The 26,947-nt window shown below is 40.5% G+C and overlaps 1 protein-coding gene across 17 annotated transcripts in view; it reads left to right on the top strand.

Moving 5' to 3' along the window:
• Window positions 1-26,947, top strand: part of SOX5 (SRY-box transcription factor 5) — a 644,656-nt gene that overhangs the window by 456,892 nt on the left and 160,817 nt on the right. For all 17 annotated transcript variants that reach the window (XM_030478980.1, XM_030478979.1, XM_030478981.1 and 14 more), the window contains one exon: window positions 22,939-23,025. In XM_030478980.1, coding sequence (XP_030334840.1) covers window positions 22,939-23,025 — 87 coding nt within the window. The remainder of the gene's footprint in view (window positions 1-22,938; window positions 23,026-26,947) is intronic.

Here is a 26,947-nt window from a genome sequence, read left to right as displayed (position 1 = left end):
ATATGTGTTTGAAATAGAAGCTATCTACCAACCACTGGCAACTCAGCACTTCGCTGCAGTCTCAAAATTGAAGAGGTGGAAATTCATATCTTTGTTTTTTTTAAACAAAGATTGATGAAAGCAGTAGCATTCCGATTCTTGAGTATAATAATAATATGATTCTGAAATAACCAATTAGCAGGCTAGAATTACTGAACCTGCCTTTAAAGTGGCTATGCTAACGCTAGGCTAAGTGAACTGTAATAGAAATAAGAGTGTGCTGTATTAGGGCATCTAGCCATCAAAAGTGATGGAAGAAAAAAATTGCCCTCACACTTGCTTCTTTGTATTTCTCTTTTGATGGGGGCGGGGAAGTAGCAGGAATACCGAAAGGTACAATTATAAATGGAAGAACTCCAGAGTGACCATGAGTTCCATAAGATGCAATTTATTCTCGTTCTGAATTTCTTTAGTTCCCCTAAGAATCTGTTCCAAGGAGTCAGCAAATCAAGCTCTGATTTTTACTTCTTTTCTGTCGAGGATTGAATAGCTAGATATTAATTATTATCTCACTTGGAATTTTAATGAAAATTATTTGTGTGATCACAGTAAGGAGGTCTTTGAAGGAAAAGTGATGAGAAGTTCGGAAATTGACCAGTCAGATTTTCTCTTTAAACTTAGAAGGAAGTGAAACTTATTTTTAAGATTTTTTTTTTTTTTTTTTTTTTTTAAATATCATAACAAAGTACTTTGATTGCTCACTAGAGTCTTCACCACTCTTTCAGGGTCCGTGGACTGTGGGACAGGCTGGACTAGTAATATCTGTAGATTAGTGTTCCAATTCATGAAATCTGAATTGTTCATATTCATCATTTGAGAGAGCTCCTTTGAGGTTTGAGGCAAAAATATTAGTTAGCAGTCAGTAAGTATTGCTAGGTCTTCTTTCTGCAGTTACAAATAACTGAAGTGTTTGCAAGAAGCCATTTAGCAGTGGAATGATAACATTGCTCCACAAATCAGTATTATGACGGTTTTACTTGAGAGGCCCACCATCTTTCAGGAAAAATACCAGTTTCCTCCAAATACAGAAGCACAGACTGCTGTAGGTACATTACAGGGCTGTAGACTGTCATTTTCTGATGCATGAGATCCTAATATTGCTAAAGTAACACTAAGATGTCACAGAGGTAGTAAGTTCTCCTACAGAACAGTGTGTCTGGGAGTATCTTGTGTGGTGACCAGAGCTGCAGACACTTGCAAGATGCTAATTTGTGAATAAAAAGGGGTGATAGGTGGGAAATTTCATGTTCAGAGTTTCCTGGCAGAGAAAAGAACATTTTTATGACAGTGTTTTCAAGTTAGGCCTTTCTTTGTTGCAAGCGTTTGTCCAAATATGATGCAGTTTTGCATCTTTTTCTGTCTGAAAGTCTGTAAACCTGCCAAAGTGTGTCATGTCCTGTTCTGTTGTTTTGGTTTTGGCCATAGAAATTCCAGCCCCGTTTTCTCCTTTTCGTGCTTGAATGAGCAGGAAAAAGAAGTCAGGTTTCGGAGAATGTCCTTTTCCAAAGGGGCTCAGCTGAGTTGCTCTTTCTTAAATAATTCTGAAGTTCCTTGCTTCAGGCTTAGTCAGGTTTTGAAGATGTAAGAAGTTACAAGAAACTGGTATCAAAATTTAGCCTCAATTTTTTTCTTTAGAACAATTAGACAAGAAATGGAAACAGAAAGAAAAATACCAGCTTCTGCACTTGCCAAAAGAATTGTCCCATTCCTCCCTTCTGTTCAGAGGTAATTCACGTTTCTGGATAACAACTTGCCATAGCTTTCATAAGCAGTGCTAATATAATTTGTTTCTAATAGAATTTCATGGTGCAGACAGCTTGCAGATAATTGGTTTAGGAGTAAATTGAGGGGAGGGTTTTTCTCCAGTCTCTCTTTTTATCATTTGCTGCTACTATGTGTCATTCAGAGTCCAACTCAATCAAGAGTCTATTACTGATAGCCGAACAATGTGGTGCCTACAGATCTTTTATGATGCAAAAGTGGGCAGTTGCATTGTGTTTGTTTCAAAACGCATGACATAAAAAAAATAAGAAAGAAAGAACTTTACATACAGGCTTTCAGATAGGAAAGTGATTCATTGAAAATAGGTTTTGGTTATAACTTTCTTGGTTAGAATCCTACATTGAGTAACAGAGCTTCATGAAGATTTTCAGTTTTTACTGAGAGTCAAAGAAATTATGTGAAGTTGGGGCGTCTCTCCATTCAGTATGTCAGGGCTGCTGTGCTCCTCTAATGTTGCATCTCAGTGCTTTACATACCCCTAACTTTTCCCAAACTAAGGAATGAGAAAATAGGATCATTTAAGCTCCCTGCCTCACAATCTGGTACCATCACATGTGTAAGTATCAGAAATTGGTTTTAGAAGCCTTAGTACTCATTGGAAGGGAAATACAGATAATCCAAAACGTGTGTGATTCCTACCCCCTCCCCCCCCCCCCCCCCCCAAAAAAAAAGGCTAACCAAAACATTTTTTTTAAGTCTTACCCCAATGAATGATTTCTCCTGACTGAATGGGTTTGTTCCCTTTAGGACTAGTGTACAATTTACATGAAGAGTATATTTCACATTCTTTTGAAGCGGGGCATATTGGGAAAAAATCTTCTGTTTTCCATTGCTGCAGTCAGGCTTCACACAATGATGATGAGTTGGTATCACCCTCTAGATGATACTCAAGTATTTGTACACTTTTTCTTGACTGTGATAATCTATAAATAAACAAGTAGATTCCACAAAAATAGTCTTTTTAAAAACATTTTGTCTGTCTCCTTTGACTGGCATGGTCAGAAATGCCAGAGAACTAGGTGTGGCTTTGTTGTGCTTTAGTATATTGGTCTGGACCAAAACAGGCAAAGTCTCAAGCCCCAGGAAAGTGAGGGAGAGAAAAAATATACTCAAGTTTTTTACTTGTCAGGCTCAAAGTCTTTTATGTGAACTGTCCTATTCGCTTTTTTGTAAGAAGCCACAATGTGGCTTTTTAAAAATTAAGAAAAATCTGCAATTTGATCAGAAATCAAATCGCAATTTGTCAAATAAATGTACCTTCACTATGGTACCATTGGAGATCTCCTGTCACACTGCTCAACTCAGAAGTTGTACCTTTCTCCCAGTGGCGTTGTATAGGCAGACAGCAGTGATTCGTGTTGCTGTTGTACAGCCCTTCACAAGAGTGTATGCCTGGAGGTACAGGCTGAGCACTCATAAAATGCCTTCACTCTGACCCAAACAGCTTTTGTAGGCTGTATAGTATGAAATCAAAAAGTTAAATTTTGTCCTTGGTTTCTCATACCTTTTTGTGTTCATAGGGCAGTAGGAAACAGAAACAAAAAAATTAACAGGAATCCCTTTATCAGAAAAAGTGAAGCTGTAGAAGATTTTGAGGAGTTTTCTTGCTGTTCTCAGAAACAAACTAAACAGAGATTATCAATTTGATCAGAGAAAATAGTCTTTTACAAAAAAACAAAACAAAAAAACTTTAAGCAAGACCTCCATCAGTCATTCACAAGACAGTATAGGAGATCTTGGTTCTATTTTTTTCCAGTCTTTTCAAGCCTTCTACATGCCCACGTTATAGGTGGGGTCAAGTTGGGAAGTGTTAAAAATCAGAGAACAATTTTTGGTATGTTTAACATTTATCTGAAAGTAAGAAAAGCCATTCAAAAGACTTCTAGTGAGTGAACTTTCCTGATAGTTTGAGACCCAGGTGATTCAGGGAGTCTCAACAATGTCTACAATTTTGAGTAATTATCTGAACTTTCAGAATTTTAAAGGTTATTCCCATCACTAGCAGTACAATACGTTCACCGTGACTGGCAACTTCAGGGAGTTTTTGCTCTATTGACTCTTGGCTACCGTTTTGTTCACGTGCTGCTCTGTATTCTTGACAGCAAATTGATTTAACTTGCAGCAGGAAAGAGTGTGTGTGCATGTGTGTGTGAGCGCACGAGCAAGCGAGCGAGCACGCAGGAGAGTGCGGGAGAGGGGGAGAGAAAGAAAAGTGCCTATGTGAAATGTACTGGGGAGCAAGGCGACGATGCTGAATGGCAACATTTAGGCATTGACTGTGACATTGTATTAACCTTTTTAATGGATGTATGTAATAAAGTGACATGTAAATGGAGCACAAGGGGAGATATGACACTATATCTGGAAAAGGATAAAACAGTCAGTGAATACTGGGCTATTATAGCAGTTTGCAAACCTTGGATAAACTCAGTCAGCGGTTGTATAATTGGTTATTCAATCCCGACCCTTGTTCACAGCTCAAAGCCAGGAACACTGAGACCTGTTGCCAATTTGAGTGAATGCAGTGACTGTACTCGGCCGGGGCCTAACACTGGAGCCAGGCCTTTTCCTGTGGGCTGGTTTCCACCATGTCTGGGACTGGCGCGGTGACAGTAGCCCTTTTGTTGTGAAAGGCTGGCTGGTACTCCCCTCCTTTGCAAAATGTCTAACAGCTACACAAATATAAGAAAATAGGAAAAGGGACTTACTGTAGCTTTTCTCTTACTGAGTTAAATGTAGGGGCTTTGAAAAGGAGGCAAAGTCCAAGCAATAAGGAAAACTGAAGCATGTTGTGAAATGTTATGGCCAGATAAGGAAAGCGCCATGTTTTTCCAATCTATGATACATACCCTGGGGAAAACTGTATTCTCTTAAACCGTGTGAGACACAAACTGTGCATCCAGAGCAATGTTCTGCTCCCTTTTGAAATACTCGCCCCTGCATGTGCGGTTGTCTCCCAGCCTGTGCCGAGCAGCCTGGGAAGCACTCTCTGGAGAAACGATTCCTGCGGGCCTGCTGTGGTGGCCGCTTGCATGAGCACAAGAGCTTCTGCATGGACCTATTCCATAAAAAGTTAAAAAGTGTTGACATTATCGTCATGGGTTTGTTTGAGAACCGCTGGTATGGAGGTTGTCTCTCACATTATGGAGGCAGCATTGTGTAAGCCAGCTGGAGATGAACAGAGAGAGTGATACAAGTACCCCGGTTCCCTCCACCCTCATCTCTACATACACAACTTTCCAGTAAAAGCAGGGAGATATTTATGGAATGTCCTGACTCAGAGGCCAGCTGTTTCTCTTCTAGTAAAATGGTAGTTAGAAATAAATCAGAAGAAGGTTTGATTTTGGTTGATGAAATAATGAATATTCAGTAATATATATAGAAGATGAGCCTAGATGAGCTAATGGTCCCTTCTGGTTTCTAGCTTTTTGTGAATGAATCTGCAGTGCTATGAATCTGCCGTTTCTCCTTTTCGTCCTTTTTTTCCCACTTTTCTCTAGCTTTTAGTAGTGGGATCTTGCTTCTTTACAAGCAGGATAGTTTCTCAATTTACCTAGGTTACTCTGTAGTATTTTTGTCATGTCATCAAACTGTACCACCTCAGAAGGAAGAGAATTATCGACACAGTAGATTATGCACAACCTTTTTAAGTTACAAAATAAAATCGAGGTAATGGTTAAAAATTATATGCCTCTAGATCACAAGGAGATGGGCTTGGGGGCTAATCTCTTTGCCATTCTGATTTACTCTAGTTCAGAGAAAATAATACAGAGTGCCTGATTTAATGAAAGGCTGCAATTCAATCAAGAGGTTCTGCTGAGGTCATATAATATAAATGGTTACAGCACCTCTTGACTGAGTTACAGCCTTGATAATTCAGTACTTTGTTGTTATTTATGAGGGTAACTTTTCAAAGCAATCTGCATATCTCCCGCTAAAACCTGCTTTGAAAAGTTTATACCATGATGTCATTGAAAAAGAATTTTTTTTTCTTTTGGTAAGAAAAGAAAAAAAAAAAAAAAACCACAAAAAAACACCAGCAAAATGAGAGGGGAAAGGAATGCATTGTTTTAGAATAGAAAATTAATCACTTGGAAATGGACTGGTTATTGTGAAGCAAATGCAGAAAGAGTATTGAACTTGCGATACATGAGAAAAACTACAGAAACTCCTGCCAAGGCTTTTAACGGAAAATACACCACACCATCTCATTATAAACACAGTTTTGGGAGTGAAGAGTTACAACAGCGGAGACAAAATGGCATTATGGAAATATATATTTTTTGATAATCATAGTCAGTGTAGCTCAGCCTTAATTGAAGTATTGTATGGAGTAGCAGGAACACATTGTAGTAGAGACTCGTGGAATTTGGGTGCTTGGGGTGTTTATATGAAGAAGGACACAGTATTGCATGCTGGTGAAACTAGAATAGTTTAGCCATCAGGAGAACTGCACTGAGTCCATTGAAGCCTATTCCTACTGATGAAAAATCCACTCAGCATACACCTGACCTTCTTAATTCCCCCAAATATTGTGTTTTACATTACAGTGCCATATTGTCTGCAAGGATAATGCACTGATGTCTCCCTTAGGTCAATGTTTCTAATTTAGTGAATTTTAGGTGTCTGGCTGAGAGTCTATGCTCTTCTGTAGAGGACTGAATGCTTGAGATGCCTTATTAATTTAATGTAGTTAAGAGACTAGTGGGCTTAAAGGATTTTGTAGTAACCCACAGAGAACTACCAAATGTAATTTAAATAAAATGTAGGAAACTTTTTATTCCTTTATTTTTTCTGACTTAGAAATGTTCAAAGTGGTGATAGCTACTGTTATGTGTTTTAAACTTACAAAAAGTGTCCGAAGTATATATGGAAACAAGTGTTTCAATTAAACTCAGATCAGGGCTTTGCAGAAGCCTAGCTTTTGTGCTGAATGCTCTAGCAATGCACACCTATAGTGCTGCTTTTTTTTTTTTCTCTAGCAAAAGTTAAATGGGAGGGGGAAGAAGGATGAAAAGTACAACACACTGCCTACCAAGTAAACTACAAATCACAGCTGAGCTACACTTCAACTCTGAATTCTTGGAAAGCAAAGTAATTTTCCTCAACCAATTGTTTTAAAATTGAATATCATTCACAAGATTCACTGAGAATTGAAGAATTTATGTTGATAAATTTAGAACCCACTAATAGGTTGCATCAAGTTATAGTAGGAATTTGAAAATTTAGAGGCCAAGTTTCAGAAAGATCTGGGAAAAGTTTGATTTTTGGATTGCTGTGTTATGGTTCTGCATTTCACTTCTCTGCCTGAGTTAGAATGAGATCAGGATTATGGTTTTAAAATAAGAATCTGTTGCTTCCATGAAGAAATCGTAGTTGATTGAGAAACGCATATTTCCACCTTTTCTCTGAAAAACAGTAATTCCATATTTTCCTTAATCCCCTGGCGATATAATAAATAATATCCTAGCTCTTCTGTTACATATAAAGCAAAATCTGATGGTGCCATTTTTAGCACTGTTACATTTTCTACTACCTACCCTGCCATCCTTGCAAGGATAGACATAACATATTCTATATTATGCCCTAGAGTGTGACCTTTACTTTTTTAATCAGGCTGCCTTTTCTGTATTCCTGATTCAGCTTGTGTTGAAATAACTGGAAAGATGCTCTCTTTGATGTATCAGGAATTAGATGGGACCCTCCAGCTCCATCATCTGCTATAATAGGGCTCAAGAAATACATGAGCAAATGGGAAAGTTTTCCAAAGATTTATGATGCCGTGTGACAGACTTGGAAGGTTAGCTTCCATTTTACACTGAATGTCTGTTAAGGCACTGCCATTTCTTTAGCAAGGGATTGGGAAGCTCTGTAAATCAGTGGTGTAGTGCTTAATGGCTGTGTTCATATAACCAGGAGGCTCCAAGTTTAGTTTAGTGGTTAGAACATAGGAGAGAAGGGAAGCCAGCACAAAATAATTCTTTCTTTCTCTTCTGTTCTTCCCTGTAACCATTGTATTTTACGTGGCATTTGACCATGTCTATTTGTCATTCATGTGGCTTATTCCCCCTGAGTACATTGGAAAATGCCGTTGAAGAAGGAAAGAGGAACATGGGAGGGCATGATTGTGTGGTTTTTGCCAATTGCAACTCTTAAGACTTTGCTGAAAGCTGCAGTCGTCAGTGTGGTTATGTGATACAGAAATTTATTCCATTGGCTTTCAAGGTATAGACTGCTTTCATTCGTGCCATAGCATCCCCCCAGGATTAAGTCATTTGTTGCTCTGGCATTTTCTTAAAGCCTGGTCACAAAAGAGAACTTTCTGAACAATGGGCCTGTTATCCTATTCAGCCTTTTCTGATCTATTAAATTCCCTGTTACACCATTCTGCAATTACTCCACACCCCACCTTCCCAGACCCCCTGTTCTCAAGCAATCTGGGAATTTGCCCTTGTCATTTGCCTCACTCCACAGGAGCCCCACATGCCTCTGTTTCCCCACGCCACTTTTGATACTGACTCTGAGTCCTTTTCTGTGCTTGGCGTACTCACACATATTTGGTATGACTCTCCTTCATACGTGAATACCAGAGAAGCATTTAATACATGTTTAATCAAAAACCTCTCTACCTTATTCAGAGAAAGGTAGGTTTCAAGGAAAGGATTTCATTCTCAGCCTCAGTTTTATCTCAGAGTTGAAAAAAAAAAAGGCAGAATTGAATGTGGTTCTTTTTCCAAACATCTCTTTCTAAATACAAAAAAAAGTCTGTGTGTAAAATGCATACTGCTGAGCACTTTGTCTGCAAAGAGAAGTAGGTACCATACATGAGAGGTCAATGTTAGTCACAAAATTAAATCATGAAAGATATGATTCCATAGATAGTGGTATTACTCAGGCAGCGTTCATTAACATATTTTAGACATGTCAGTGACTTTTAGTGTCAGGAGCATCATTTGTAAGTCTTGCAAGATTGCGTTCCTGAGTGTATGTCCAGATCCTTATGATTCTCAGATCATGTGTTATGATCGCTGTGTCCCATTCCTTTAGTCAGTTATAACTTAAGTCAATGCTTGAGATCATAGTCATAGAGGGAAGTTTGGGGTTGTTTTTTTCTTTTGAAAGGTAGATGTGGTCCCACTGAGAGTTTTGAATATGAGGTCAGAGTCTTAGGAGAGACAAGGCAGTGATGAGAACTTCAGATTCACAAAGACCCTTGTTGTTCACCTAGGCGGTTTGCTGCTTTCTGTACTAGTCTGAGCTTTTCAGAAGATGCCTTGTTTCTTTTGTAATCATGGGAGGTAGAAATAATCAAGATGAGAACACAGATGTGGAGATCACTGGTGCCAGATGTGTGCGATAAAATGAAGTGCAGCTTCTGCCCATTTGCAAAGACAGATGTCTCTTATCACCACACTTAAGCGAAGAATTAATAAGATCCTGAAATAAAGATGTTGCAAAGGAGGTGGTCCCTTCCAAGTGGATCTTTCTTAATCTGAACTTTTGTCCTGCTTCAGTTCAGTTTAAGCCTCCTCTTCACTGATCTTATAAGGCTGTCCAGGTGAATGCTTTGGAATTGCAAAAAAGAATTTATTTTTGTTTATGAGAAGTACCTCATTTCAGTCATCCCCAAGAACTAGAGGCAGGCCTTCTCAAATACATGGTTTGAGAAATCTGCGAGGATGAGTACTCCTCGCTTGTTTTTCAGTAGAACAAACTAGGTCCCAGAGCAAAAAGAAGTTTGTCAGACCAAGTAGGAGAAAGCTAACTCTAGGAGGGAGTTGATGAGATTGATAGCACAGAGGAGAGGGGACTGTTTCTTGTTTTAAAGTAACTTCCCTTCATCAGAGGAAACGTTGACATTCTCTGTATTTCTGGAGTCTGTGTTGTTTTTACCAGGGAGAATGTAGTGTCTCTTGATTGTCATCATTGTGTAAAGAGCGCTCAGTGTAAAGAGCTGCTCAATGAATGACCTTAATTCTTGGGAAGGTGTTCTGTTCCTGCTCTGCATTCACCTTACTGGTCCTTGGTGATTCATGAAGCCATCCTGAATGCAGATGATCTTTCTTGTGGATCTGGACAGCTATTTGCAGAGGAGGTTTTACCATCCTGAAGTGAATGGAGGAAGTCGTAAGTTTTCTCAAATAGTCTGAAAAAGTTCTGCTGCAGGGTATAAGTAAGATCCCTTTCTGATAAAAAAGAAAGATTTTGTCCCTTTAGAGTGCTGGTAATGATTTGAAGGCATAGTTTATGCTTGAATCTAGATCCTATTGTCTTTTCTGATAGCAGAAGTTCATGTTACAGCTCTTTACCTCCTCTCTTTCATATTTGTCCAGGCTGCTGCAGTTACCTATTGGATGTCTGGGGCATGGGGGAGCTCGGTGTTTGTGACCATTTTCAATAGTCAGGGAGTGCCCCAACTCTCCTACTCTTTCAGTGCATTGTGCAATATAAGTACATTTCAGATTTTGACAAATGAGTCCCCTTCCTTAGTCTTGTTCTTTCCTTGTTCTCAGTATTGTTTTCTTTGTCTCTTTTTCCCTCTTTGACTTTCCTGCTTTTACTTTCTGACTTTTCTTTCCCCTTGTCCAGAACTATTATGTTAAAGAGCTATGCATAATAGACTTTCTCTGATTTCGCTTATTTGGGGATTACCTGTCAGAGCTGTTACATGGCTGAACCACACATCTATTTTGATGTTAGTCCCTAACTCAGGAAGAAAAATGCTTGATCAAAAGGAAACCCAATGTATTTTCTCTCCCTATTTACACTGAACATAGCAGAGTCCAAAAAATCCATGAATGGAGACAAGTGAGAACAAACAGAACAAGTTGTCAAGGCAGATGGAATGCTGTACTTCGGTGGAGAAGCCTGTGTGCAAATCCTGGAAGATTATTATTTTAAGCAAGTCCAAAGATGACATTAGCTTTAATAATTTCTACTTAGTTTGACGTAATGATTCCCTGCAAATATCATTTACATCACAACTAGCAGTCTGATTTACTGTGAAACTACCTGCACTTCAGAAGCTTTAATTTATAGTGTACATCTTTTTTTTTTGTTGTTATTATTATTTTTCATATCTTTCTGGCATCTGGCAATCAATGATTGAGATTTTGTTTTCACATATGTTGCGCAAGAGGAGTTCAGGATGTGTAGTTGTTTAGGATCAGGCGTATGTGCTTTAATTCTCACTTCCAGTGGTAAAACAGTCTGTCATATTTTTAAAGCGAATAGAAATCAGAGCCTGCTGTGTGTTTCGTGCTTCTTTCAGGGGGATAGCCTTTTCAGTTTTCTACTTTCAAATTTTTAAATCCTTTTAATGGTTTTATTAACATCCCAAATGAGTATTTTTACGGTTCTTTCAATGACATCATTAGGTTTAAATTATAATAGTACACATTTACTCTAGGAAATACACAGACAATCTGATGACTGTAGCCCTTTCACTACAAAATTATGTCAACTTATAATTTAAATAAATAGCTCCAGATGATTGAAAGATGTACATGGTCTTACCTCAATTTGATTGATAACATACGACTCTAAACCAACCAGTTCCATGATATGTCAATATTCTGATGGTCTTTAGCATTATATTTTCGACTTTCAAGTGTATTTGCACTTCCAGGTGACTTACTGGCTGGTTTACTGATTTTATTTGGATGTGGAATTGCCTGATTTGCTTTCATATTTACCTGGTTTGCCAGGACAGTTGAAATACAGGGTTTGCATTTGGTGGAACTTATTCGTTATATGTGATTTATTAATTGAGTAACCTCAACTAGTAAATATATGCGTAGGAATGCCTGTATTCACTATTAGGATCAGAAAACATTTTGGCACATTTTTTTCTCCTAGCACTAACAGGTCTGAGCGTATCGTTTAAATGGGCGCAGTCATTTTCATTTAAGGGAGAATTAACTTTTTTTCCCTCTGCCATTGTTCTCTAAAGAGGATTATAATACGGTCAGTGAAATGCTAAGAAGGTTAAAGAAAAATTACGTTAACCTCAAAGGAGGGAATGTCTTATTTATGGCCTAACCTTGTAATTATCCTGCAAAAACAAATACAAGGGGCGGGGGGAGGGAACCTCTTCTTTCTGCCCAACTTCCACCTCCCCTTACTCTCCCTGTCACTCCTGGCAGTGTAACTAATGGCCATATCTGGATCCAGCCCTCCCCACCTCTGCTCCGCTGACATCATAAATTATCCAGATCTAAATGGACAACATTCATTAGCTGTGCACTTTACAGAAAGAGCCAGCTCAGGAGCTAAGCGCTCGCCCATTTTTATTAAAAGTTAAAAAGCTCCTTGCTGTCACGGAAAGGGGAGGTTGGAAGAGGTACAATGGAGGACAGTGCCACAGAGCTAATAAATAAAAATAATAACTATTACCATTGGTTGAGTGACCCGGGGAGAAGAGCACTACCGAGCCATTTGTTGTTCCCTTTCACTTGTCAACAGCAGTGGCTTAAAAGCCTTCGCCATTGTTCAGGGCCTAATAGCACCTGTTGGGAAGATAGGAAGACAGCTGTCAAAAAAAAAAAAAAAAGGAATTAAAAAAAAAAAAAAAAGGAAAAAAAACCCCAGGGTGGGGGAGGAGGGTGGAAACCGATGGTTACTTCAGTAACATGCACTTCGGTGCAGCTGCAGCAGGACATGTCATCGTTTCCATTCGGAAGTGTCTTCCACTCACAGCCAGCCCAGACAGGCACCAGCAAAGCCCCAGTGCCGGCCCATGGGTGCCGGTTCTGAGGGCACTGATAGTTAACCAGAAAAACCCCTAAACCTTAAACAAGGCTTCAACAGTGGAAGTTGTGGCTTTGTGCCACAAGTGCTTGTTTCACTTGCTGCTTTGTTTCTCTTTTACTGCTATCTTGTGTTGGTAAATAAGGCTCCTCTTCCCTCTTTGTCAAAGTAAAGGCCACACGTAAGGAGGGCCAAGAGGCAAGGAGACCCAGATATCAACAGCTCCCATTGCCGCTGATCATCTGGAAGCCAGAGCTGTGTACTTCTTGGTGGTGGGAAATAATGACCGTGGCAAGGGCTGAAAGATAGGCTATTTAGAAAATTGTTTTCTCAGCTTCATCACATACAGTGCTTGCTTTTGTCATTTTGAGGAAAATTATGATCACTTCAGGACTCACTTTTTTCCCATTAAAAAAAAAAAAAATGCTTTGAGATTTTTCTGTAAGAATGCTATAGTAATTGCATGTGAAGGGTTACATTGTTGCTGTTGAATTTAGGATTTGAGAAGCGGAGTGGTTGAGCTTCAGAAGGATTTCCTTGAAATTCTATCCAAACACTGTAGTTCTCAATTTATGTTTTACGGTTATTTAGATTATAGACTTTTTGGCTCTCTTGGGGTTTTGTTTTAGGTTGTTCTTGAGAAAGCATTTAATTACTTAAAAAGAGACAGGTCAGCACAAAAGATCTTTTCTGTCAAAGGATAAACCATGGAATCTCCCTAGAACATCTTTAATGATGTGTCAATGCCCATAAAAAGTTACTGTATAGTCGTCTCATTGAACGCTGTTTTTAAGCCCCCTTGCTTATTAAGGATGTGCTGAAGATGTAAAAAATTAGCAGACCAAAAACATTGCCCTCTGTTAATACTAACAAGATATTATGGCCCTTTAATTAGAAACTGGCTCTGCTGGTAGCACTAATACAAAAAATGTATTTCAGGGGAATATGTATTTCAGTGGAGTGTCTCTGTCCAACTGAGACAGAAAAATAAAAGTGAAGTGAAATGTAATGGTATTTAATTCCAGATGTCTCTGTTTTTATGTTGTTACTCTTGAAATAGTCTCTGGAAATATTAAAACATCTTTGTGGTTTCAGAATTTCAGTGAAGCTCAGGTTTGGTATAGTGCCTCCTTCTGTCAACTGACACATTTTTTTGCTGGATGGACCACTTCTGAGAAAATCAATTCCTTCTTTCATTTAGAGATGCCTGGAATTAAAGAGGCATTAGAAAGTTGAAGAACGCAGATTAAGACAAAATTCTCTTTTTTCAGGCGTAAGAGAGGGGTTATTTATTTTACTGTTGCCCTTTCATAAGGATTCCTACTGGTGTATTATCAATGTAAAAGGAAAAGGTTGCTGCTCAGGTGTTTGAAAGTGAGCAATTAACAAAAATATTTGTTAATTTTTTTTTTTTTTTTAATATCACAAAAGTATGGGGACATTTTTTAAATTTAACATATCTTTTTGAAGCTTGGTAAGGTTAAATAACTTGCTTTGTTCTTACTTGTTAATTTAATTAGGGGTGAAGAAGACAGTGGTAGTGGGAACTCAGAATCATTCTAAAGATCATGTATGCTGGAAAAGATGTTCCAGCAACAGTTGTGCCAGGGAAATGCTGCATTTGGCAGAATGCATTCGTGATCTGCTCTTTCAGCCAACTCGCTGGCCTGGATCTCCAAAGGCAGTCAGAGCCCAATTCCCTTCCAGAATGAGATTTATGCTCCTGTATGCCTTTGGGAATCCAGAGCACTGAGTCCCAACAAATTTCAGTGACAAAAGATATATTGTCCTGTGCATGGCATCCAGTGCCATTCACAGTGCCTCAGCGTGCCCTCCTCTAGGAGACACAGTAGCTCTGCTGCAGAAATGGGAAAGGTAGAAACTGAGTCAGTTCTCGAACCCGCCGTACCCTACTATGTATTTGCAAGGACAAGGATTTAGATGGAGGGTAACTGATCAGTGCCTACAAACTACGCTGTTCTGGTGTTTCTTTAGAATAATTAAGCTATAGTGGTTTTCGGGATGTCCTGCAAGTAAGGCAGCCCCATCTCCGTACAAACCTGCAGCAATCAGCAGTGGCTCCAGGCTTGATGCGAAAGGCTGCATTCATGGAGGTGTGAGTGGAGCACACCACTGTCCAGCTGCCCTGGCACACAAATATGAATGCCACCTCCCCAACAGTGGAACAGGAGGCAATTCTCATATAGGAGCTTGCAAACTGAGATTATTATTGTTTAGAGGGTAATCAGTGTATGCTTAGTAGCCTCATGGAGTCTGTTGCCGCTAGGGTATGTAATGCAATGAAGTATGTACTGTACAAGTTAGCTTGCTGGAAATAACAGAAATTGAGCTGGAATTCCCTGTTGTTGTGAGGTGAGAGCAGGGATGCAGGCTTGTTCCCTGACTCAACACTGTGTTCGTAAAAGAAGTGGTTTCGTCAGGTATGCAGGCCTCAGGAGGGCTTTGTAGACATTTTATTGATGTAAACATTGTCAGTCCAGAAGAGTGTATGACAGACAGACTTTCAGAAATACCAGAACTTTTCATGTTCTGAAGGCAGACTCTGTACCGAAGCTGTATACCAGTAAAGGGAATGAAGGCAGAGAAAATCTTGACTGTTGCCTGCGTAGCCCCAGAATGAATATAGACTCTGCTGCTGGGAGACTGAAGGACTGGCAGAAGGTATTACATGACAGGCTTGATTTCTTTGCATTGTACATGTCATATCTGAAGTGTAAGACTGACTGCTCCTGGAGTAGGTGACCATTTGTGGAAACAAGACAGACTGAAAAGTACACAGCTAATGGTGCAACTGCCAATGCATTCAGGTGATGGAAACTATAAAAATTTCAGACAATAGCCTGACTGTTCCTGAGGGTGTAGTTGAATGAGACGCTGGTTTTGGCCACAAACCTAGCTAAAGAAGTCCCCATGCCCTCCCCCTGTCCTGCTTAGCCATGTGTTCCTGCCTTGTGCTGTGGTTTGCTGGCTCCTCGCTTACATCCTAAGGGATAATTACTTCAACAACTGGTAGTATAGTGTATCTGAAGACTATTCTAACCTTTTCTTCCTAGTAAACACCCTTGTGTTTTTAGGTTACTTTCTTGTAAGACTGGCAGTATGCATTGGTAAGCGGTTGTAAAAATAACTGCTTGTATATTTGTAGATAGAGTAAAATAATGTTTTCAGTGGCATTCACAGATTGCTGATTTTGATTTTAAAATCTTGGATAATTTATTTATTGTGCTATGGAACCTTTTCTGGCTATGTGAATTATTTTTTTTAGCACAAGAAGTAGTATGCTTGTGCCAGAAACCACAATAAAAATGTCTTATCATTCATACAGTATATACTTCATTAATGCAGCATGATGGGTATTGCAAAAGAGAGCCAGCAAACTTGAAAACAACTGTTGTATTATTAAGCATACACAAAACTATGCAAGTATGTGCAACAAGAATATTATGGTAACCTGATGTCATTGTGCACCACAGGTAACTATGGTCATCTGTGGATACAGAAGTTAATTTTGTCCTCTGAAATAAAATGCTATGGGAGCTAACATGTGGCTAGGGTGGGACTGGAGATTCCAAGAGCAGGAAGGCAGGTTATCCCTGCCAGAGAAGGGAGCTTTTTAGTAGGTTTGGAAGCCACGCATGGACATATGTAGCCCAGCTGTTTTCTGCACAGTGGTTGTGATGGAGCGGTGTAGTAAGAGTCATACTATGATGTGCTAGCCAGAGCACCACAGCTCCCTAACATCTCATTGAAACTTGAATATTTCATTCGGCTCTGTGAGTTTGTGCCCAAAGACCAAGTATTAAAAAAAAAAAAAATACCTAAAACACCAACAGCACTCTACTTCCTGTCCAGTCAGAGAAGTCCCTGTAGGTCTGCACTTAGCACCACATTTTTGCTTATCGCATCCGAGCAGCTATGTCCTACATTTGAACGATACTTATATTTTATAGAGGTGTTTTCTAGTGTCTTCTCTGAAAGTTTAGAATGCTTTTAGACTGGTGAAAAATTGCAGTACTTCCTGGAAGGCAAGAGAAAAATGTATGTTGTGTGGTCTTTGATTTCCAAATTTAAATACATTCTGTGTTGTGCCTGCTCATGATTCATAGTGTCTTGCCTAGCTGCAAGTAGTTCCCTAAAAGCATGATTCTGTTGATGGAGAACCATATGTGTATGCAGATGCTGTGTGTCTATGTAACCTGCTGATACCAACCATTTCTTCATAATAGTTGCTTTATTTTCTTTGCTATGAAAATTGTTTCTGATTTTGTATAGGTAAGACCTTCGTAATAAAAAGTGGGTGCATAAAAAGAGAAATTTCTTGTGTATGTGCTTGTCTGCTCTTTTAAAGGAAGAATGGAAATCTGCCCTTAATCTTGTTTCCTGATTTAAACCAGAAAGGGTCTGTTGTGGTGCATGAGCACAGAATAGAGTGCCAGTGGGGTGGCATGTTGATAGGTGAGGGTTGTAGAAACAGTGAGTGGAGTTGGGGCCAACAGGTGTAACATACTTATGATCGTGGCGGAAGAAAAGGGTGAATAATGGATGCCAGCTCAGTATTTGCCAGCTCTTTCATAAATATAAAGGAAGGTGCTTGCCAGAAGTGGAAGGTATATCAGCCAATGCTAAAGTTTATTCATGATTGTTTCTGCCGACCAAATACTCCTTCCTCTAGGAATGACATGTGTTGGCAGCAAATGTCTGGTGGTCTGGCTGGGTATTGAGCAACTCCTGGCTTCTCTCCACTCTGCTACACTTCATGTCATCATCCTTGCTGAGGCCAAACATCTTTCTTTTACTTTGTTCTAAGGAGTCTTTCATCCCAGGACAAAGCTATTCACAGTAGTTATGAGGAAGGGAGCACTTCAGGCATCTCCTTGAGAGAGCACCCATGCTCAGGCACCCAGACACCATGCAAGTGAGAGGCTCCAGGACTCATTATTGTTCCTTATGGCTGACTTATGTCAGCCTCCTTCCCTTTTATTGTAGTTTTCTCTTCTTCGTAATGTCAGGACTTTGCTTTTCCCTTTTCTTTTCAAATATGTGTCTTCTGGAAGTGCCTCCTGTGGAGAGCCCCCATCCTGCACCTTGTTACAGCATGATGGCATTACGTGCCTTTCTCTGGAAGCAGGCAGCTGCATGAGACCGGCGTTTGCTTTTAGTAAATAATCAGCAGGAGCAGAAAGAGGTAATAGGAAGAGATTTGGCAGTGAAGACCATTCTAAGCTTTTATAAGTGGATTTCCAGGACTGTGACCCTAGAGCATGGATTGAAAAGAGCTACCAAAGAGGTTAGGCCTGCAGGGAACACTGTGCTGTGGGACTGCGGTTTTTGGAAGGCTGCCGAGGCAGGTTCAGGTACACGTGCATCTGGACTACCACTGAATTGAAAGTAGGATTAGGTCACTCCCAAAGGGGAGTTACAATGCCTGAAAAAATTAACACAACTTCTGGAAGTAGACTAAATTAAATAGAAGTCTAGCAGACAGTGCTAAAAATGGTGCCTCTTACCACGGCTTTGTAGCCTTGGTCACTTCCTGGAAACAAACCGCTCCTTTCTCAGTGTGAAAACTTTCCATCTTTGAAGGAAAAAAGTCAATGAAGCTACGTTTAAACATCAAATACAGAAGTAGAGGGACAGTGGCATGCTTGTTAGCATACAAAAACTTAGATTCAAAAGCGATTTTATTCATTTGTTCATTTACTTAGATGCTTTGCTTTCCAGTACTGTCAGAGCAATTCAGCATATGTATATGTGTGCTCAGCACGCACAGGTCGATGCACATGTGCAAATCAGAGCAGCTAACATGGGACTATGACACCACCGAGAAAGTGGTTTAATTCTATGTGCTGAAGGCCTGCATGAGAATTACTGGCTGCTGGCATCAGTCTCCAGCTCTCATTGTTGTAGATGAGGGAGTCAGCCTCCGTGGTGCTTGGCGTGAGAGGCAGGGAGGGAGGGAAAGGAGGAGGGAGAGAGGGAGACTGACAAGGCCGGTGGGCCCCAAGGAGCCAGCATGCTGCTGGCACACGCGGGGAGCCGTTCACCAGTGGGTGCTGCCATACGCAGTGGTGCAAAGCAGCACACGCCAACAACAGAGGCAAGGGTGATACAAGGAAAACAAAATGCGTCCTTAATATCTCTGGAAAGAGCTAATGACTGATAAATGTGCTGAATAGAGATGGCAGAAATAATTTTTGTGGATTAATTTGTATCTATTAATTCAGTCAGTCTCCTCTTCAGCATTTACTTTATGATTCCTGTTACTCTTTCCATCTCATTCTTTTTCTCTTTGGTGTCCTACCTGTAATCCTCTTCTGTAACAACACTTAACACTTTTCATAGTGTTGCTGGAACAAAAACGTTTCCCAAACATTAATGAATTACTGTTCACAAACAAGCCCTGAACAACTCTTTTGTAGATGTATTCATACCGTGCTGTGGATAGACTTGGAATTGTTTTACTTTGTGCCTTAGGACCTGTGCTGCCAATAGGTAATGGGGGGTATTCTGAGCTCAAGTGGGGCTCAGAAGAAGAAATGGGGCTAGTCTTGGGCTCTTCTCAAAGACTGAATTAGAAGACATTCTGAATAATCGTGATACTCAGAATAGCAGAGCACACCCATGTATAGCTTTTTTGGAAATGCTAATACAGATTATCATAATACATAGCTGTCCTGATGCATATCCAAAATCTGTCACAGTATGGCTCAGAGTCTGGATGCAAGAATCTTGTTCTGGTGAATCCAAGAGGAGAGTAAGTTGTTGGAGAAGAGATCAAAAATAGCAGTTCCTGTGTGCAGGCCACTTTTCCCAATTCTAAACTGCACACTGTATGTGCAAGCATTAAAAGTTTTACTGACTTCCTAATGAATCCGGAGAATGAGTGCTTTGCAAACAAGATACAGTGTTTATTTCTTTTCTTAATTTGTGAGCATTATCTTCCCAATGAAGTCTAAAAGAAAACCTGAACAAAAGATGACTTTGTTTCTGTATAATTCATGAAAGCTCTACAGTTGTAACCTTATAAACAGTTATTTAAGATGTGTAAATTTCGAATCTTTTTTTTTAATAGGGTACATAAATGACATAATAAATGTTTGTTTCCAAGATAGGGTGCATAATGTACTTCACAAGCAGTTACTGCAATGTGATATGTGGGATATATGAATAGCATATTTTATGTAAGTATGTAAGTACAATATGCTAACATGGTATGTAATAGAATTAAACAAGCTGTAATTTAATACAGCTCTTTAGCTCTATAAAGCTATAGGGGTGGAGAAGCTACTGTCTTTCAGAATTAAAGTTCTTTGTAAGTATTAGCAGAAGGACAATTACTTGTTCATTCTGTATCAAAATTCTGTTTAAGTGCCTTACATAAAAATTGCAGTCCGACTCAGAGGAGGTTTGAAACTAAGTTAGGACATCAATTGAATATGATTACATGGGTTTTTCTAAAGGGAAAAATCTATATAATATTATTTTAAATAGTTAACATACAGTATTTCAACAGGGGAAGCGCTGATTAGATCACCACAATCTATTTTCTGCCATCAGGATTGCTGAGGGGCTTATAATTGTGTTAAATTTTCATATTACTCATATTCACACATTAATGAACAGATGCATTGTTACTATTGGGATTTTGCCATTTGGCCTTTCACATCTCTAATCATGATTTCCTACTGAGATCTTTACCGTTCTCGCAGAAATTCAAGGCATTGATACATGGCCGTCCGCCGCATTCATTACTCTCCGCTCGTTTGCTGCAGCAGCTCTCCCGGCACCATCACCGGCGGACTCAGGTTGCAGGGACACTCATTTGTAACTCGAGTCCCGCGGCTGGGGACTCTGCCGCTAAAGCGGCGAGACTGGCGCTGACAAAGCTGCTGTCACCCCTCTCTTCCCGTCTACACCCCGCTAACGTAACCCTGAGCCCCAGCCCGGCGCCGCTCCCCGAGCGGCAGCAGCGGTGGCTCGGCGCGGTCCGGCCGCGGCGGGGCGGGGGCAGGCAGGGAGGCAGGGAAGCGGGCAGGGAGGCAGCCCCGGCGCAGCGGGGCCCTGGCAGCCCCGCCGAGCGGCTACTGTTGCTTTAACGCGGCAAGTTGGACAGAAGACTTCTGTTTCTTTACGAGCGCACCACGGCGAATATTTTGTCTAGCTGCAGGGGAAAAGCTTTGTCGCGGGCTTTGCTGACAATAGACTTAAAAGTAAGGCGGGCTGCTTTCGGTGCCCGGAGGCTCTGGAGCCTATTGTCAGCCCCCAGTGGATTTCTATGGCCGCATTCCTGCTTTGCAAAGGTTTGTTAGCTTTTGCTGACTGACAGCCCTCAGCCGCAAATACCGCATTTGCTGTGGCCTGTTTACACCCTACTCGAGAATTCTGTAGAAAAGCGCAAGGAAGAAAAAAATAAGGAAAGAATAGTAAAAAAAGGGGCAAGTGGCGGCGTTTATTTGACCTATTCGGATAGGTTTGGAAAAACGGCTCCCTTCGTGAAGGCTCACAGGGGACGTACAAACTTCAGCTGTGCAAGTGCCGAGAGCACGGGAGCATCTCCGCATGGCCAGCTCCGGCACGGAGATGTTCATTGCATCGCGGCTTCTCCCATCCCTTTCCTTCGGCTTCAATGGCAGTTTAGGGGTTCTAACAGAAAACTTGAGCTCAGGCAGTCAACCCCGGTGATCGGGTGCGCGGTGAGCGCACGGAGCAACCAGTCCTGCGGGAGCCTGCCGCGCACAGAGCAGGAGCACACGCGTGTATAGGAGGAAATTGGAGGGTTGTAATGTGTATAACAATGTTAGGGGAGGGGGGAATCTCCCCTGCTGCCAATGGGACCCGCTGTTGCAACGCCGGCAAACGAGCGGGGGGGGGGTGCTGGAAAGCGTGCCCCCGCCGCAGTAGTTACTTATGCGTTACTACTACACTGCGTGAGGTTGGTTTAACGGGAGTTTGGGCTCCTTAGGGTGTGAGAGATGCTTTGCAGAGCGGGAGAAAGGCCGTGAGCCCGGGCAGGACCCGGCGAACCTCTCAAACATATCCCCCCCCCTTCGGAGAGCGTCGGCGGAGCTTCAAGGTGGGGCTTCAGAAAAAGGAGGCGGAATTAGCCAAACAAGATAATGAAGGTTGCTCGTAATGGTTTTTACTGTGGGGAAAATTAACCAGTTGCTAATAATTGCATGGTCTCTAGGCCAGACGGTCCCTTTGATAAGTTAACGTGTACTCCCTTTATGCTCCTGGTAGGGGGTAAACAAATGCCTGAACAAATACAAATACACATAAACACCAATGTGGAGAATAGCAGTATATGTCTTAGATCCAGATAATAAGTGTGGGTATTGTTATTTAGATGGCGCATACTGGGACACTTATCTTTTAGTACACTCCATTTTCGAACTGAATGCAGTGCTAATCGTGGGATTGAAAGCTATTGTAATTGTGTACCCATCTAAATGCTGACAAGAATATACAATTACATTGTTTGGAATTGAGTTTAATGTTCTCTGAATTTTATTAGCATTTATATTTACTTATGCATTAAAATTCCATACAAAGAGGGGTCAAAATACAAGAGTTACAGACGTAAATATCAGACCCATCCACACCCTCACTGCATTTTGCCTGAAAATACTGAATAAATTTATTTCATTTTATTTTATTTTTAAAGGAAGCGATAGAATCTGAAATGAGCAAATAATGGGTTTCCATTCTAAGCAGTGCCTTTTCTCCCTCTGGATTTTGCAATCTTTTAAAGCTTTTTTCATACCCAACTTTTTATTATTATTTATAATGTGCGTGTTACCGGAAAATCTTTCCACAGTATGCTTACCACCACACGATGTTTAAACACACATTATAAAGTGGATGTAATTGTAAAGGCTCAGAGGGATATAATTACATGTAGCAGATTTAGGAGCTAATTCTTTGCTTCTCTCTCTCTTTCTCTCTCCCTCTCTCTTTACTCTGCATTTTATCAACATAATTATTTTTTGACTGCAGACTAACACCCAGACATTGACAGGCATCCATTATAGGCAGCAACTTGTTCACCAAATTGAAAAACAATGAACTGCAGGTTTATATGTGGCCATTGTCATACAGAATTACCGGGGCTTTGTTCCATAAGAGGAAAAAGCTAATGGTTTTGAAACAGCAGGTGACAAAACACTTCTTTTTCCCCCTTCTTCCCCCCCCCTCCCCCCCCCCATATCAGTTTGTTGATGAAGTCATTACGAACTGGGGCCCAGAATAGGGTTGGCCTTATTTTTAGCAGATAGACTTTTAATGAGTTCTATTGTGGAGACACTCATGTTGATTTGCTTCCATTTCTTTTTCCCCCCCTTCACTCAGAAACACCCAGTATTGAAAAGCTACTATCAAAGGACTGGAAAGACAAACTTCTTGCCATGGGATCAGGGAACTTTGGAGAAATAAAAGGTAACACTGTTTCCGTGCTAAAGCAATTTGGGAATGAATATACAGATATCACTGGCTTTAATGGAACTTTGTTTGCTCCTCTTCCCCTCCCCTTGGAACATCATCATTTGGGCCTTAAATGAAATGTATGCTCTCCATCTGTGCTAATAGAAATAAATGAAATGGTATATTACCCTAAGTGAATGAACTTACTTAAAGCTTTTGTTGCATGTATCGTTCTGTGTTATAAGAGGACACGTCCTATTGCAGGATTGGGGAAAAAAAAAAAAGTCAATTCACATATCAAACGCAGGCTTATGTGGTATCAGAGTATAGCAGAGCTCAGCTTCTGAGATCTGAGGCTGATCAGAAATCCTTTTTAATTTCTGGACAGATTTTGGGAATGTAGTTTTTTTTTTTTTTTTTTTTTTTTTTTTTTTTACTTCTCTGCATGTAGGAGAAAAAAAAAAAATAAAAAGAGCAAAGTTTGTGTAATGATACCTCTAGGTACCAAAATCAGTCAGTGCAGATTTTAAAATACAGCGTACAACATCTGTGCACTAAAGCATGTTCTTTTAAAGCTGTACTCCAGAAGGAAAATGACAAAATTTGACCACTCTCCAGCAGCAGTAGCTTGTGCTTTGCCAAGATATTTCCCCATTTTATATATGTGAGGTCATTTTAGGGAACCTGTAGTTGTTTGTTTTCATGCAATTTAATATCTTTATAATTCTTCTTCAGTGCTTGTGGTGAGGAACTGACTCAAAATACATGTGTGTCAAAAATTTTAGTTTTCAGAGCACCCATTATCACTCTGAAAAGAAACAGTGACTCTGAATCTTCTCCCATTTATATCAGTGTACATCTGGAGTAGCAAAATCCAAGCCAACGTTGTTCTGGAAATGTGAAAGTAGAATGAGATTAAAATTAAACTCTTCTTTTGCTAGATTTCATTTCTCTCCATTATTTTTGGCTTGTTTGCTTAGTAATGTTGTCCCTGATCCAGAGATCCTCATTCAGTAGGGCTCCCAAACATTGTACCTGACAGGTTTAAGGACCTTCTGTGCAAGAGGTAGGCATTAATCAGTAAAGAATACATGACATGCTCTCAGAGGTTATTGTATTGCTATGTGTGCAAAGGTAGTATTATTTTAATTAGATGTGCCTCCCTGCTTATCACCAGTAAGCCACCAACCACTAGTCCACTGACTTACACGAGTAGGAAAGTATGTCGCTTGCTGTCGCTTCTCCCTAAGAGGCTGTAATTCAAAAATATATATTCATTACATATGTAGAAGAACTTTATATCAGAATGTAGTGCTTTGGCCCCAAATAGGCTGAGATACTATTATTATTATACCAGAGGGCCAAACCCTGGGTTCGTTCTTCCCACTGAGCACGTTTGCTTCAAGTACATAAAGCAACAGGCCTTAAGGAGGTAGCGTAGCCACTGGGTTTGTCTGCGAGTTCTGTTTTTTAAAAGCCTATTGTTTCAAAATACCATCATTGTCTGCCATGAGCTGATGAATCTTTAAGATGTTTCAGGCCTAAAATATACAGGCAGCTTTCATATCCACTTTTGGGGGTGTAGTTAAGCAGTTCTTGCATGTTATCTGGAGCCTCTTTGACTCTTGATATGCCAGAGCCAGTAGAAGGACTTCAATGATTCTCCTTTGCTTTTGGACTCAGTAAAGCTACTCCGAGAAGTGCTGTGCACTGAGGAGGCGGTCTGTTCCCAGACCATATGATCTTGTTCTGTTGGAGGGCAATCTTTTTTTCTCCCTTCCTCTCTTTCCCTTTCACAAGCTAAACTTGACAGCAGCAGCAGTAGCTATAAGCTAGCACGAAAGAAATTCAACAGTCCTTTCAGTCTTGCCCAGGGGGAGGATGGGGAGCAACAGCACAGCCTCAAAGAAGAGTTTTCTTTGCTTTAATTTTTGGTTTTTAGCTTCATATTTTGAACACAAATCGCGTTATTGTTCTGCAGCTCTGTTGTAAAGCCTCACATCTGAGGCTTTTTAGTGCAACTGTGGTTCTGTGGTCGGGGGCATGGTTATTAGGTGTTTGGATCAGGTTTGGCAGTAAGCTGTGAAAACAGGCACTGGTTTATTTTTCCTACTGACTGCCGTGACAGTTGCAATTATTGTCCATTGTTCCTAGGTGGCTAGAAAGGAGGGAGGACACAATAGAGCATTGCCCTCTGGGGGTAAATGAATTTGACTTACAGGTTCTTGGGGGGTCAGGCAGGCTGATTATTTAGTGCCCAGGAATGCAGTTTTCATGGCACCGCCAGCCATGAGCAGCCAACAAACAATGGCTCAGCTGTATTGCAGCTGTATTTAGTGAGGCAACATGAAAGGTGTGCAAGTTGAGCTGCTTTATACTCGCAAACGCGTGTACAAACACACATATATTATGCTAGAAAATGTTTTTGTCCTTCTGTAGGAACGTGGACTTATTAAGTTTTCCAGTTGTGATTTTTTAATTAACTTTCCTCTCTATTTGGCCTGGCAGCTGCATTCCGCCCCTCCCCGCCCTCCCCCCTCCCATTTCTCTATTAGTGATATTTGGAAACCCCGCACAAGTAGTGTCTTATTAATACTCCCTGGAATGTGGACAGCACTAGAAGCTGTACTGCCCAACTGTCTTATGCACTGAATCGTTTTTTCCATTTAACTGTTCAAAACTTCATTGTTTTTTTTCATTAGATCTGGGGGGAGTTTTAGTACGTCATGTGCTGAAGTCTCTGCGCTAGGCTACATATTGTTAATGCCCAAGTTCGTGTTACTGAGTTTTATTCTAGGGGAGAGATTAAAAGAAAGGGAGATGAAGTGGAAGACCTTATTTTTTATGAGTGTTATTTCCTTTAAATTAGAGAGCAGTAATATTTTACTAAAGACAGGGGAGTTGGTGAATGGCTGGAAGTCACGAGACTCCCGTGTTTTGTATTCATTTGTTCCTTTTAGTGGCTTTGTTACTTTCAGCAGCTACTTTAAGCCTCCCATTCTTCATCTGCATGGCTGTAAAATGGGAGAACCATCACTGAGTATCTGCAGAGGCCTAGCTGCAAGCTTCAGAATCACAGTTAGAAGGATCTGTATTACATTCCAGGGCTTGACTGAAAGGTACTGCAAAGGAATACTCTTATATTTAAAATCGGACAAATTCTAAATCCTTTCATATGTGTAGAAATTTTAGGTCAAACGCCTCTGTTTTATTGAAAGAGGTAGTCTGGGGCTAAATAAATAATACAAGTTTGGCACTGGAGATTTTTTAAGAAATTTCGTTTTTAAATCCATGGAATTTTTACTTGGTTCAAAACAAGTCAGTCTATAATAACCCCCCCCAAACATGCCTTTAAATTGAAATACTTTAAAATAAAGCTGTAAAACTGTATATTGAATTGGTTAAAGCCTGTTCAAACTTACTTATATCCATCATATTCAAGAAGAGGGCTCAAAAGGCCTCTGGATTATTCATGGATAATGCAGTTTATTGGATTCAGTGGAGCAGAGAGAACTTCAGGTCTCAAACTGATCATCTAGAGGAAGGAAAATTACACCCCCTTTCTGCTTTCAGCATAGCTGCCTGATACATGTGCATCACAGGGTGAAAGTGGTCGTTTTCTTCCAAAGCGATGTTACCGACTGCAGCAGATGCAGTGTGTAGGGTGGGCCATGGATAGGAAAAGGTGTAAGAAGCCTATTTCCACACTCTTCAGTGAGCGTGGCCATCCCTATACTTGGAAAACTAACACAAAACTGTTTCACTGGTGTTGGGCCTCCTCTGAGCAGACTTCAGGGAATGGTGCTGGCTCCCCAGGTGCACCGTGAGGTGCACAGTCTTGCTAACGCTGATGTGAGTGAGGCAGCTTTAACTATTACGAGAACTCTCTGTAAAACCTGCCCAGTGTACACAAAGCCTTTCGACTAAGCTTGTCCAT

The sequence above is a fragment of the Strigops habroptila genome, chromosome 3 (genome assembly GCF_004027225.2).
Source record: "Strigops habroptila isolate Jane chromosome 3, bStrHab1.2.pri, whole genome shotgun sequence".
NCBI lineage: Eukaryota > Metazoa > Chordata > Aves > Psittaciformes > Psittacidae > Strigops > Strigops habroptila.
Note: the sequence above shows the minus strand (reverse complement) of the source record. Positions and strands in the feature narration are given on the sequence as shown.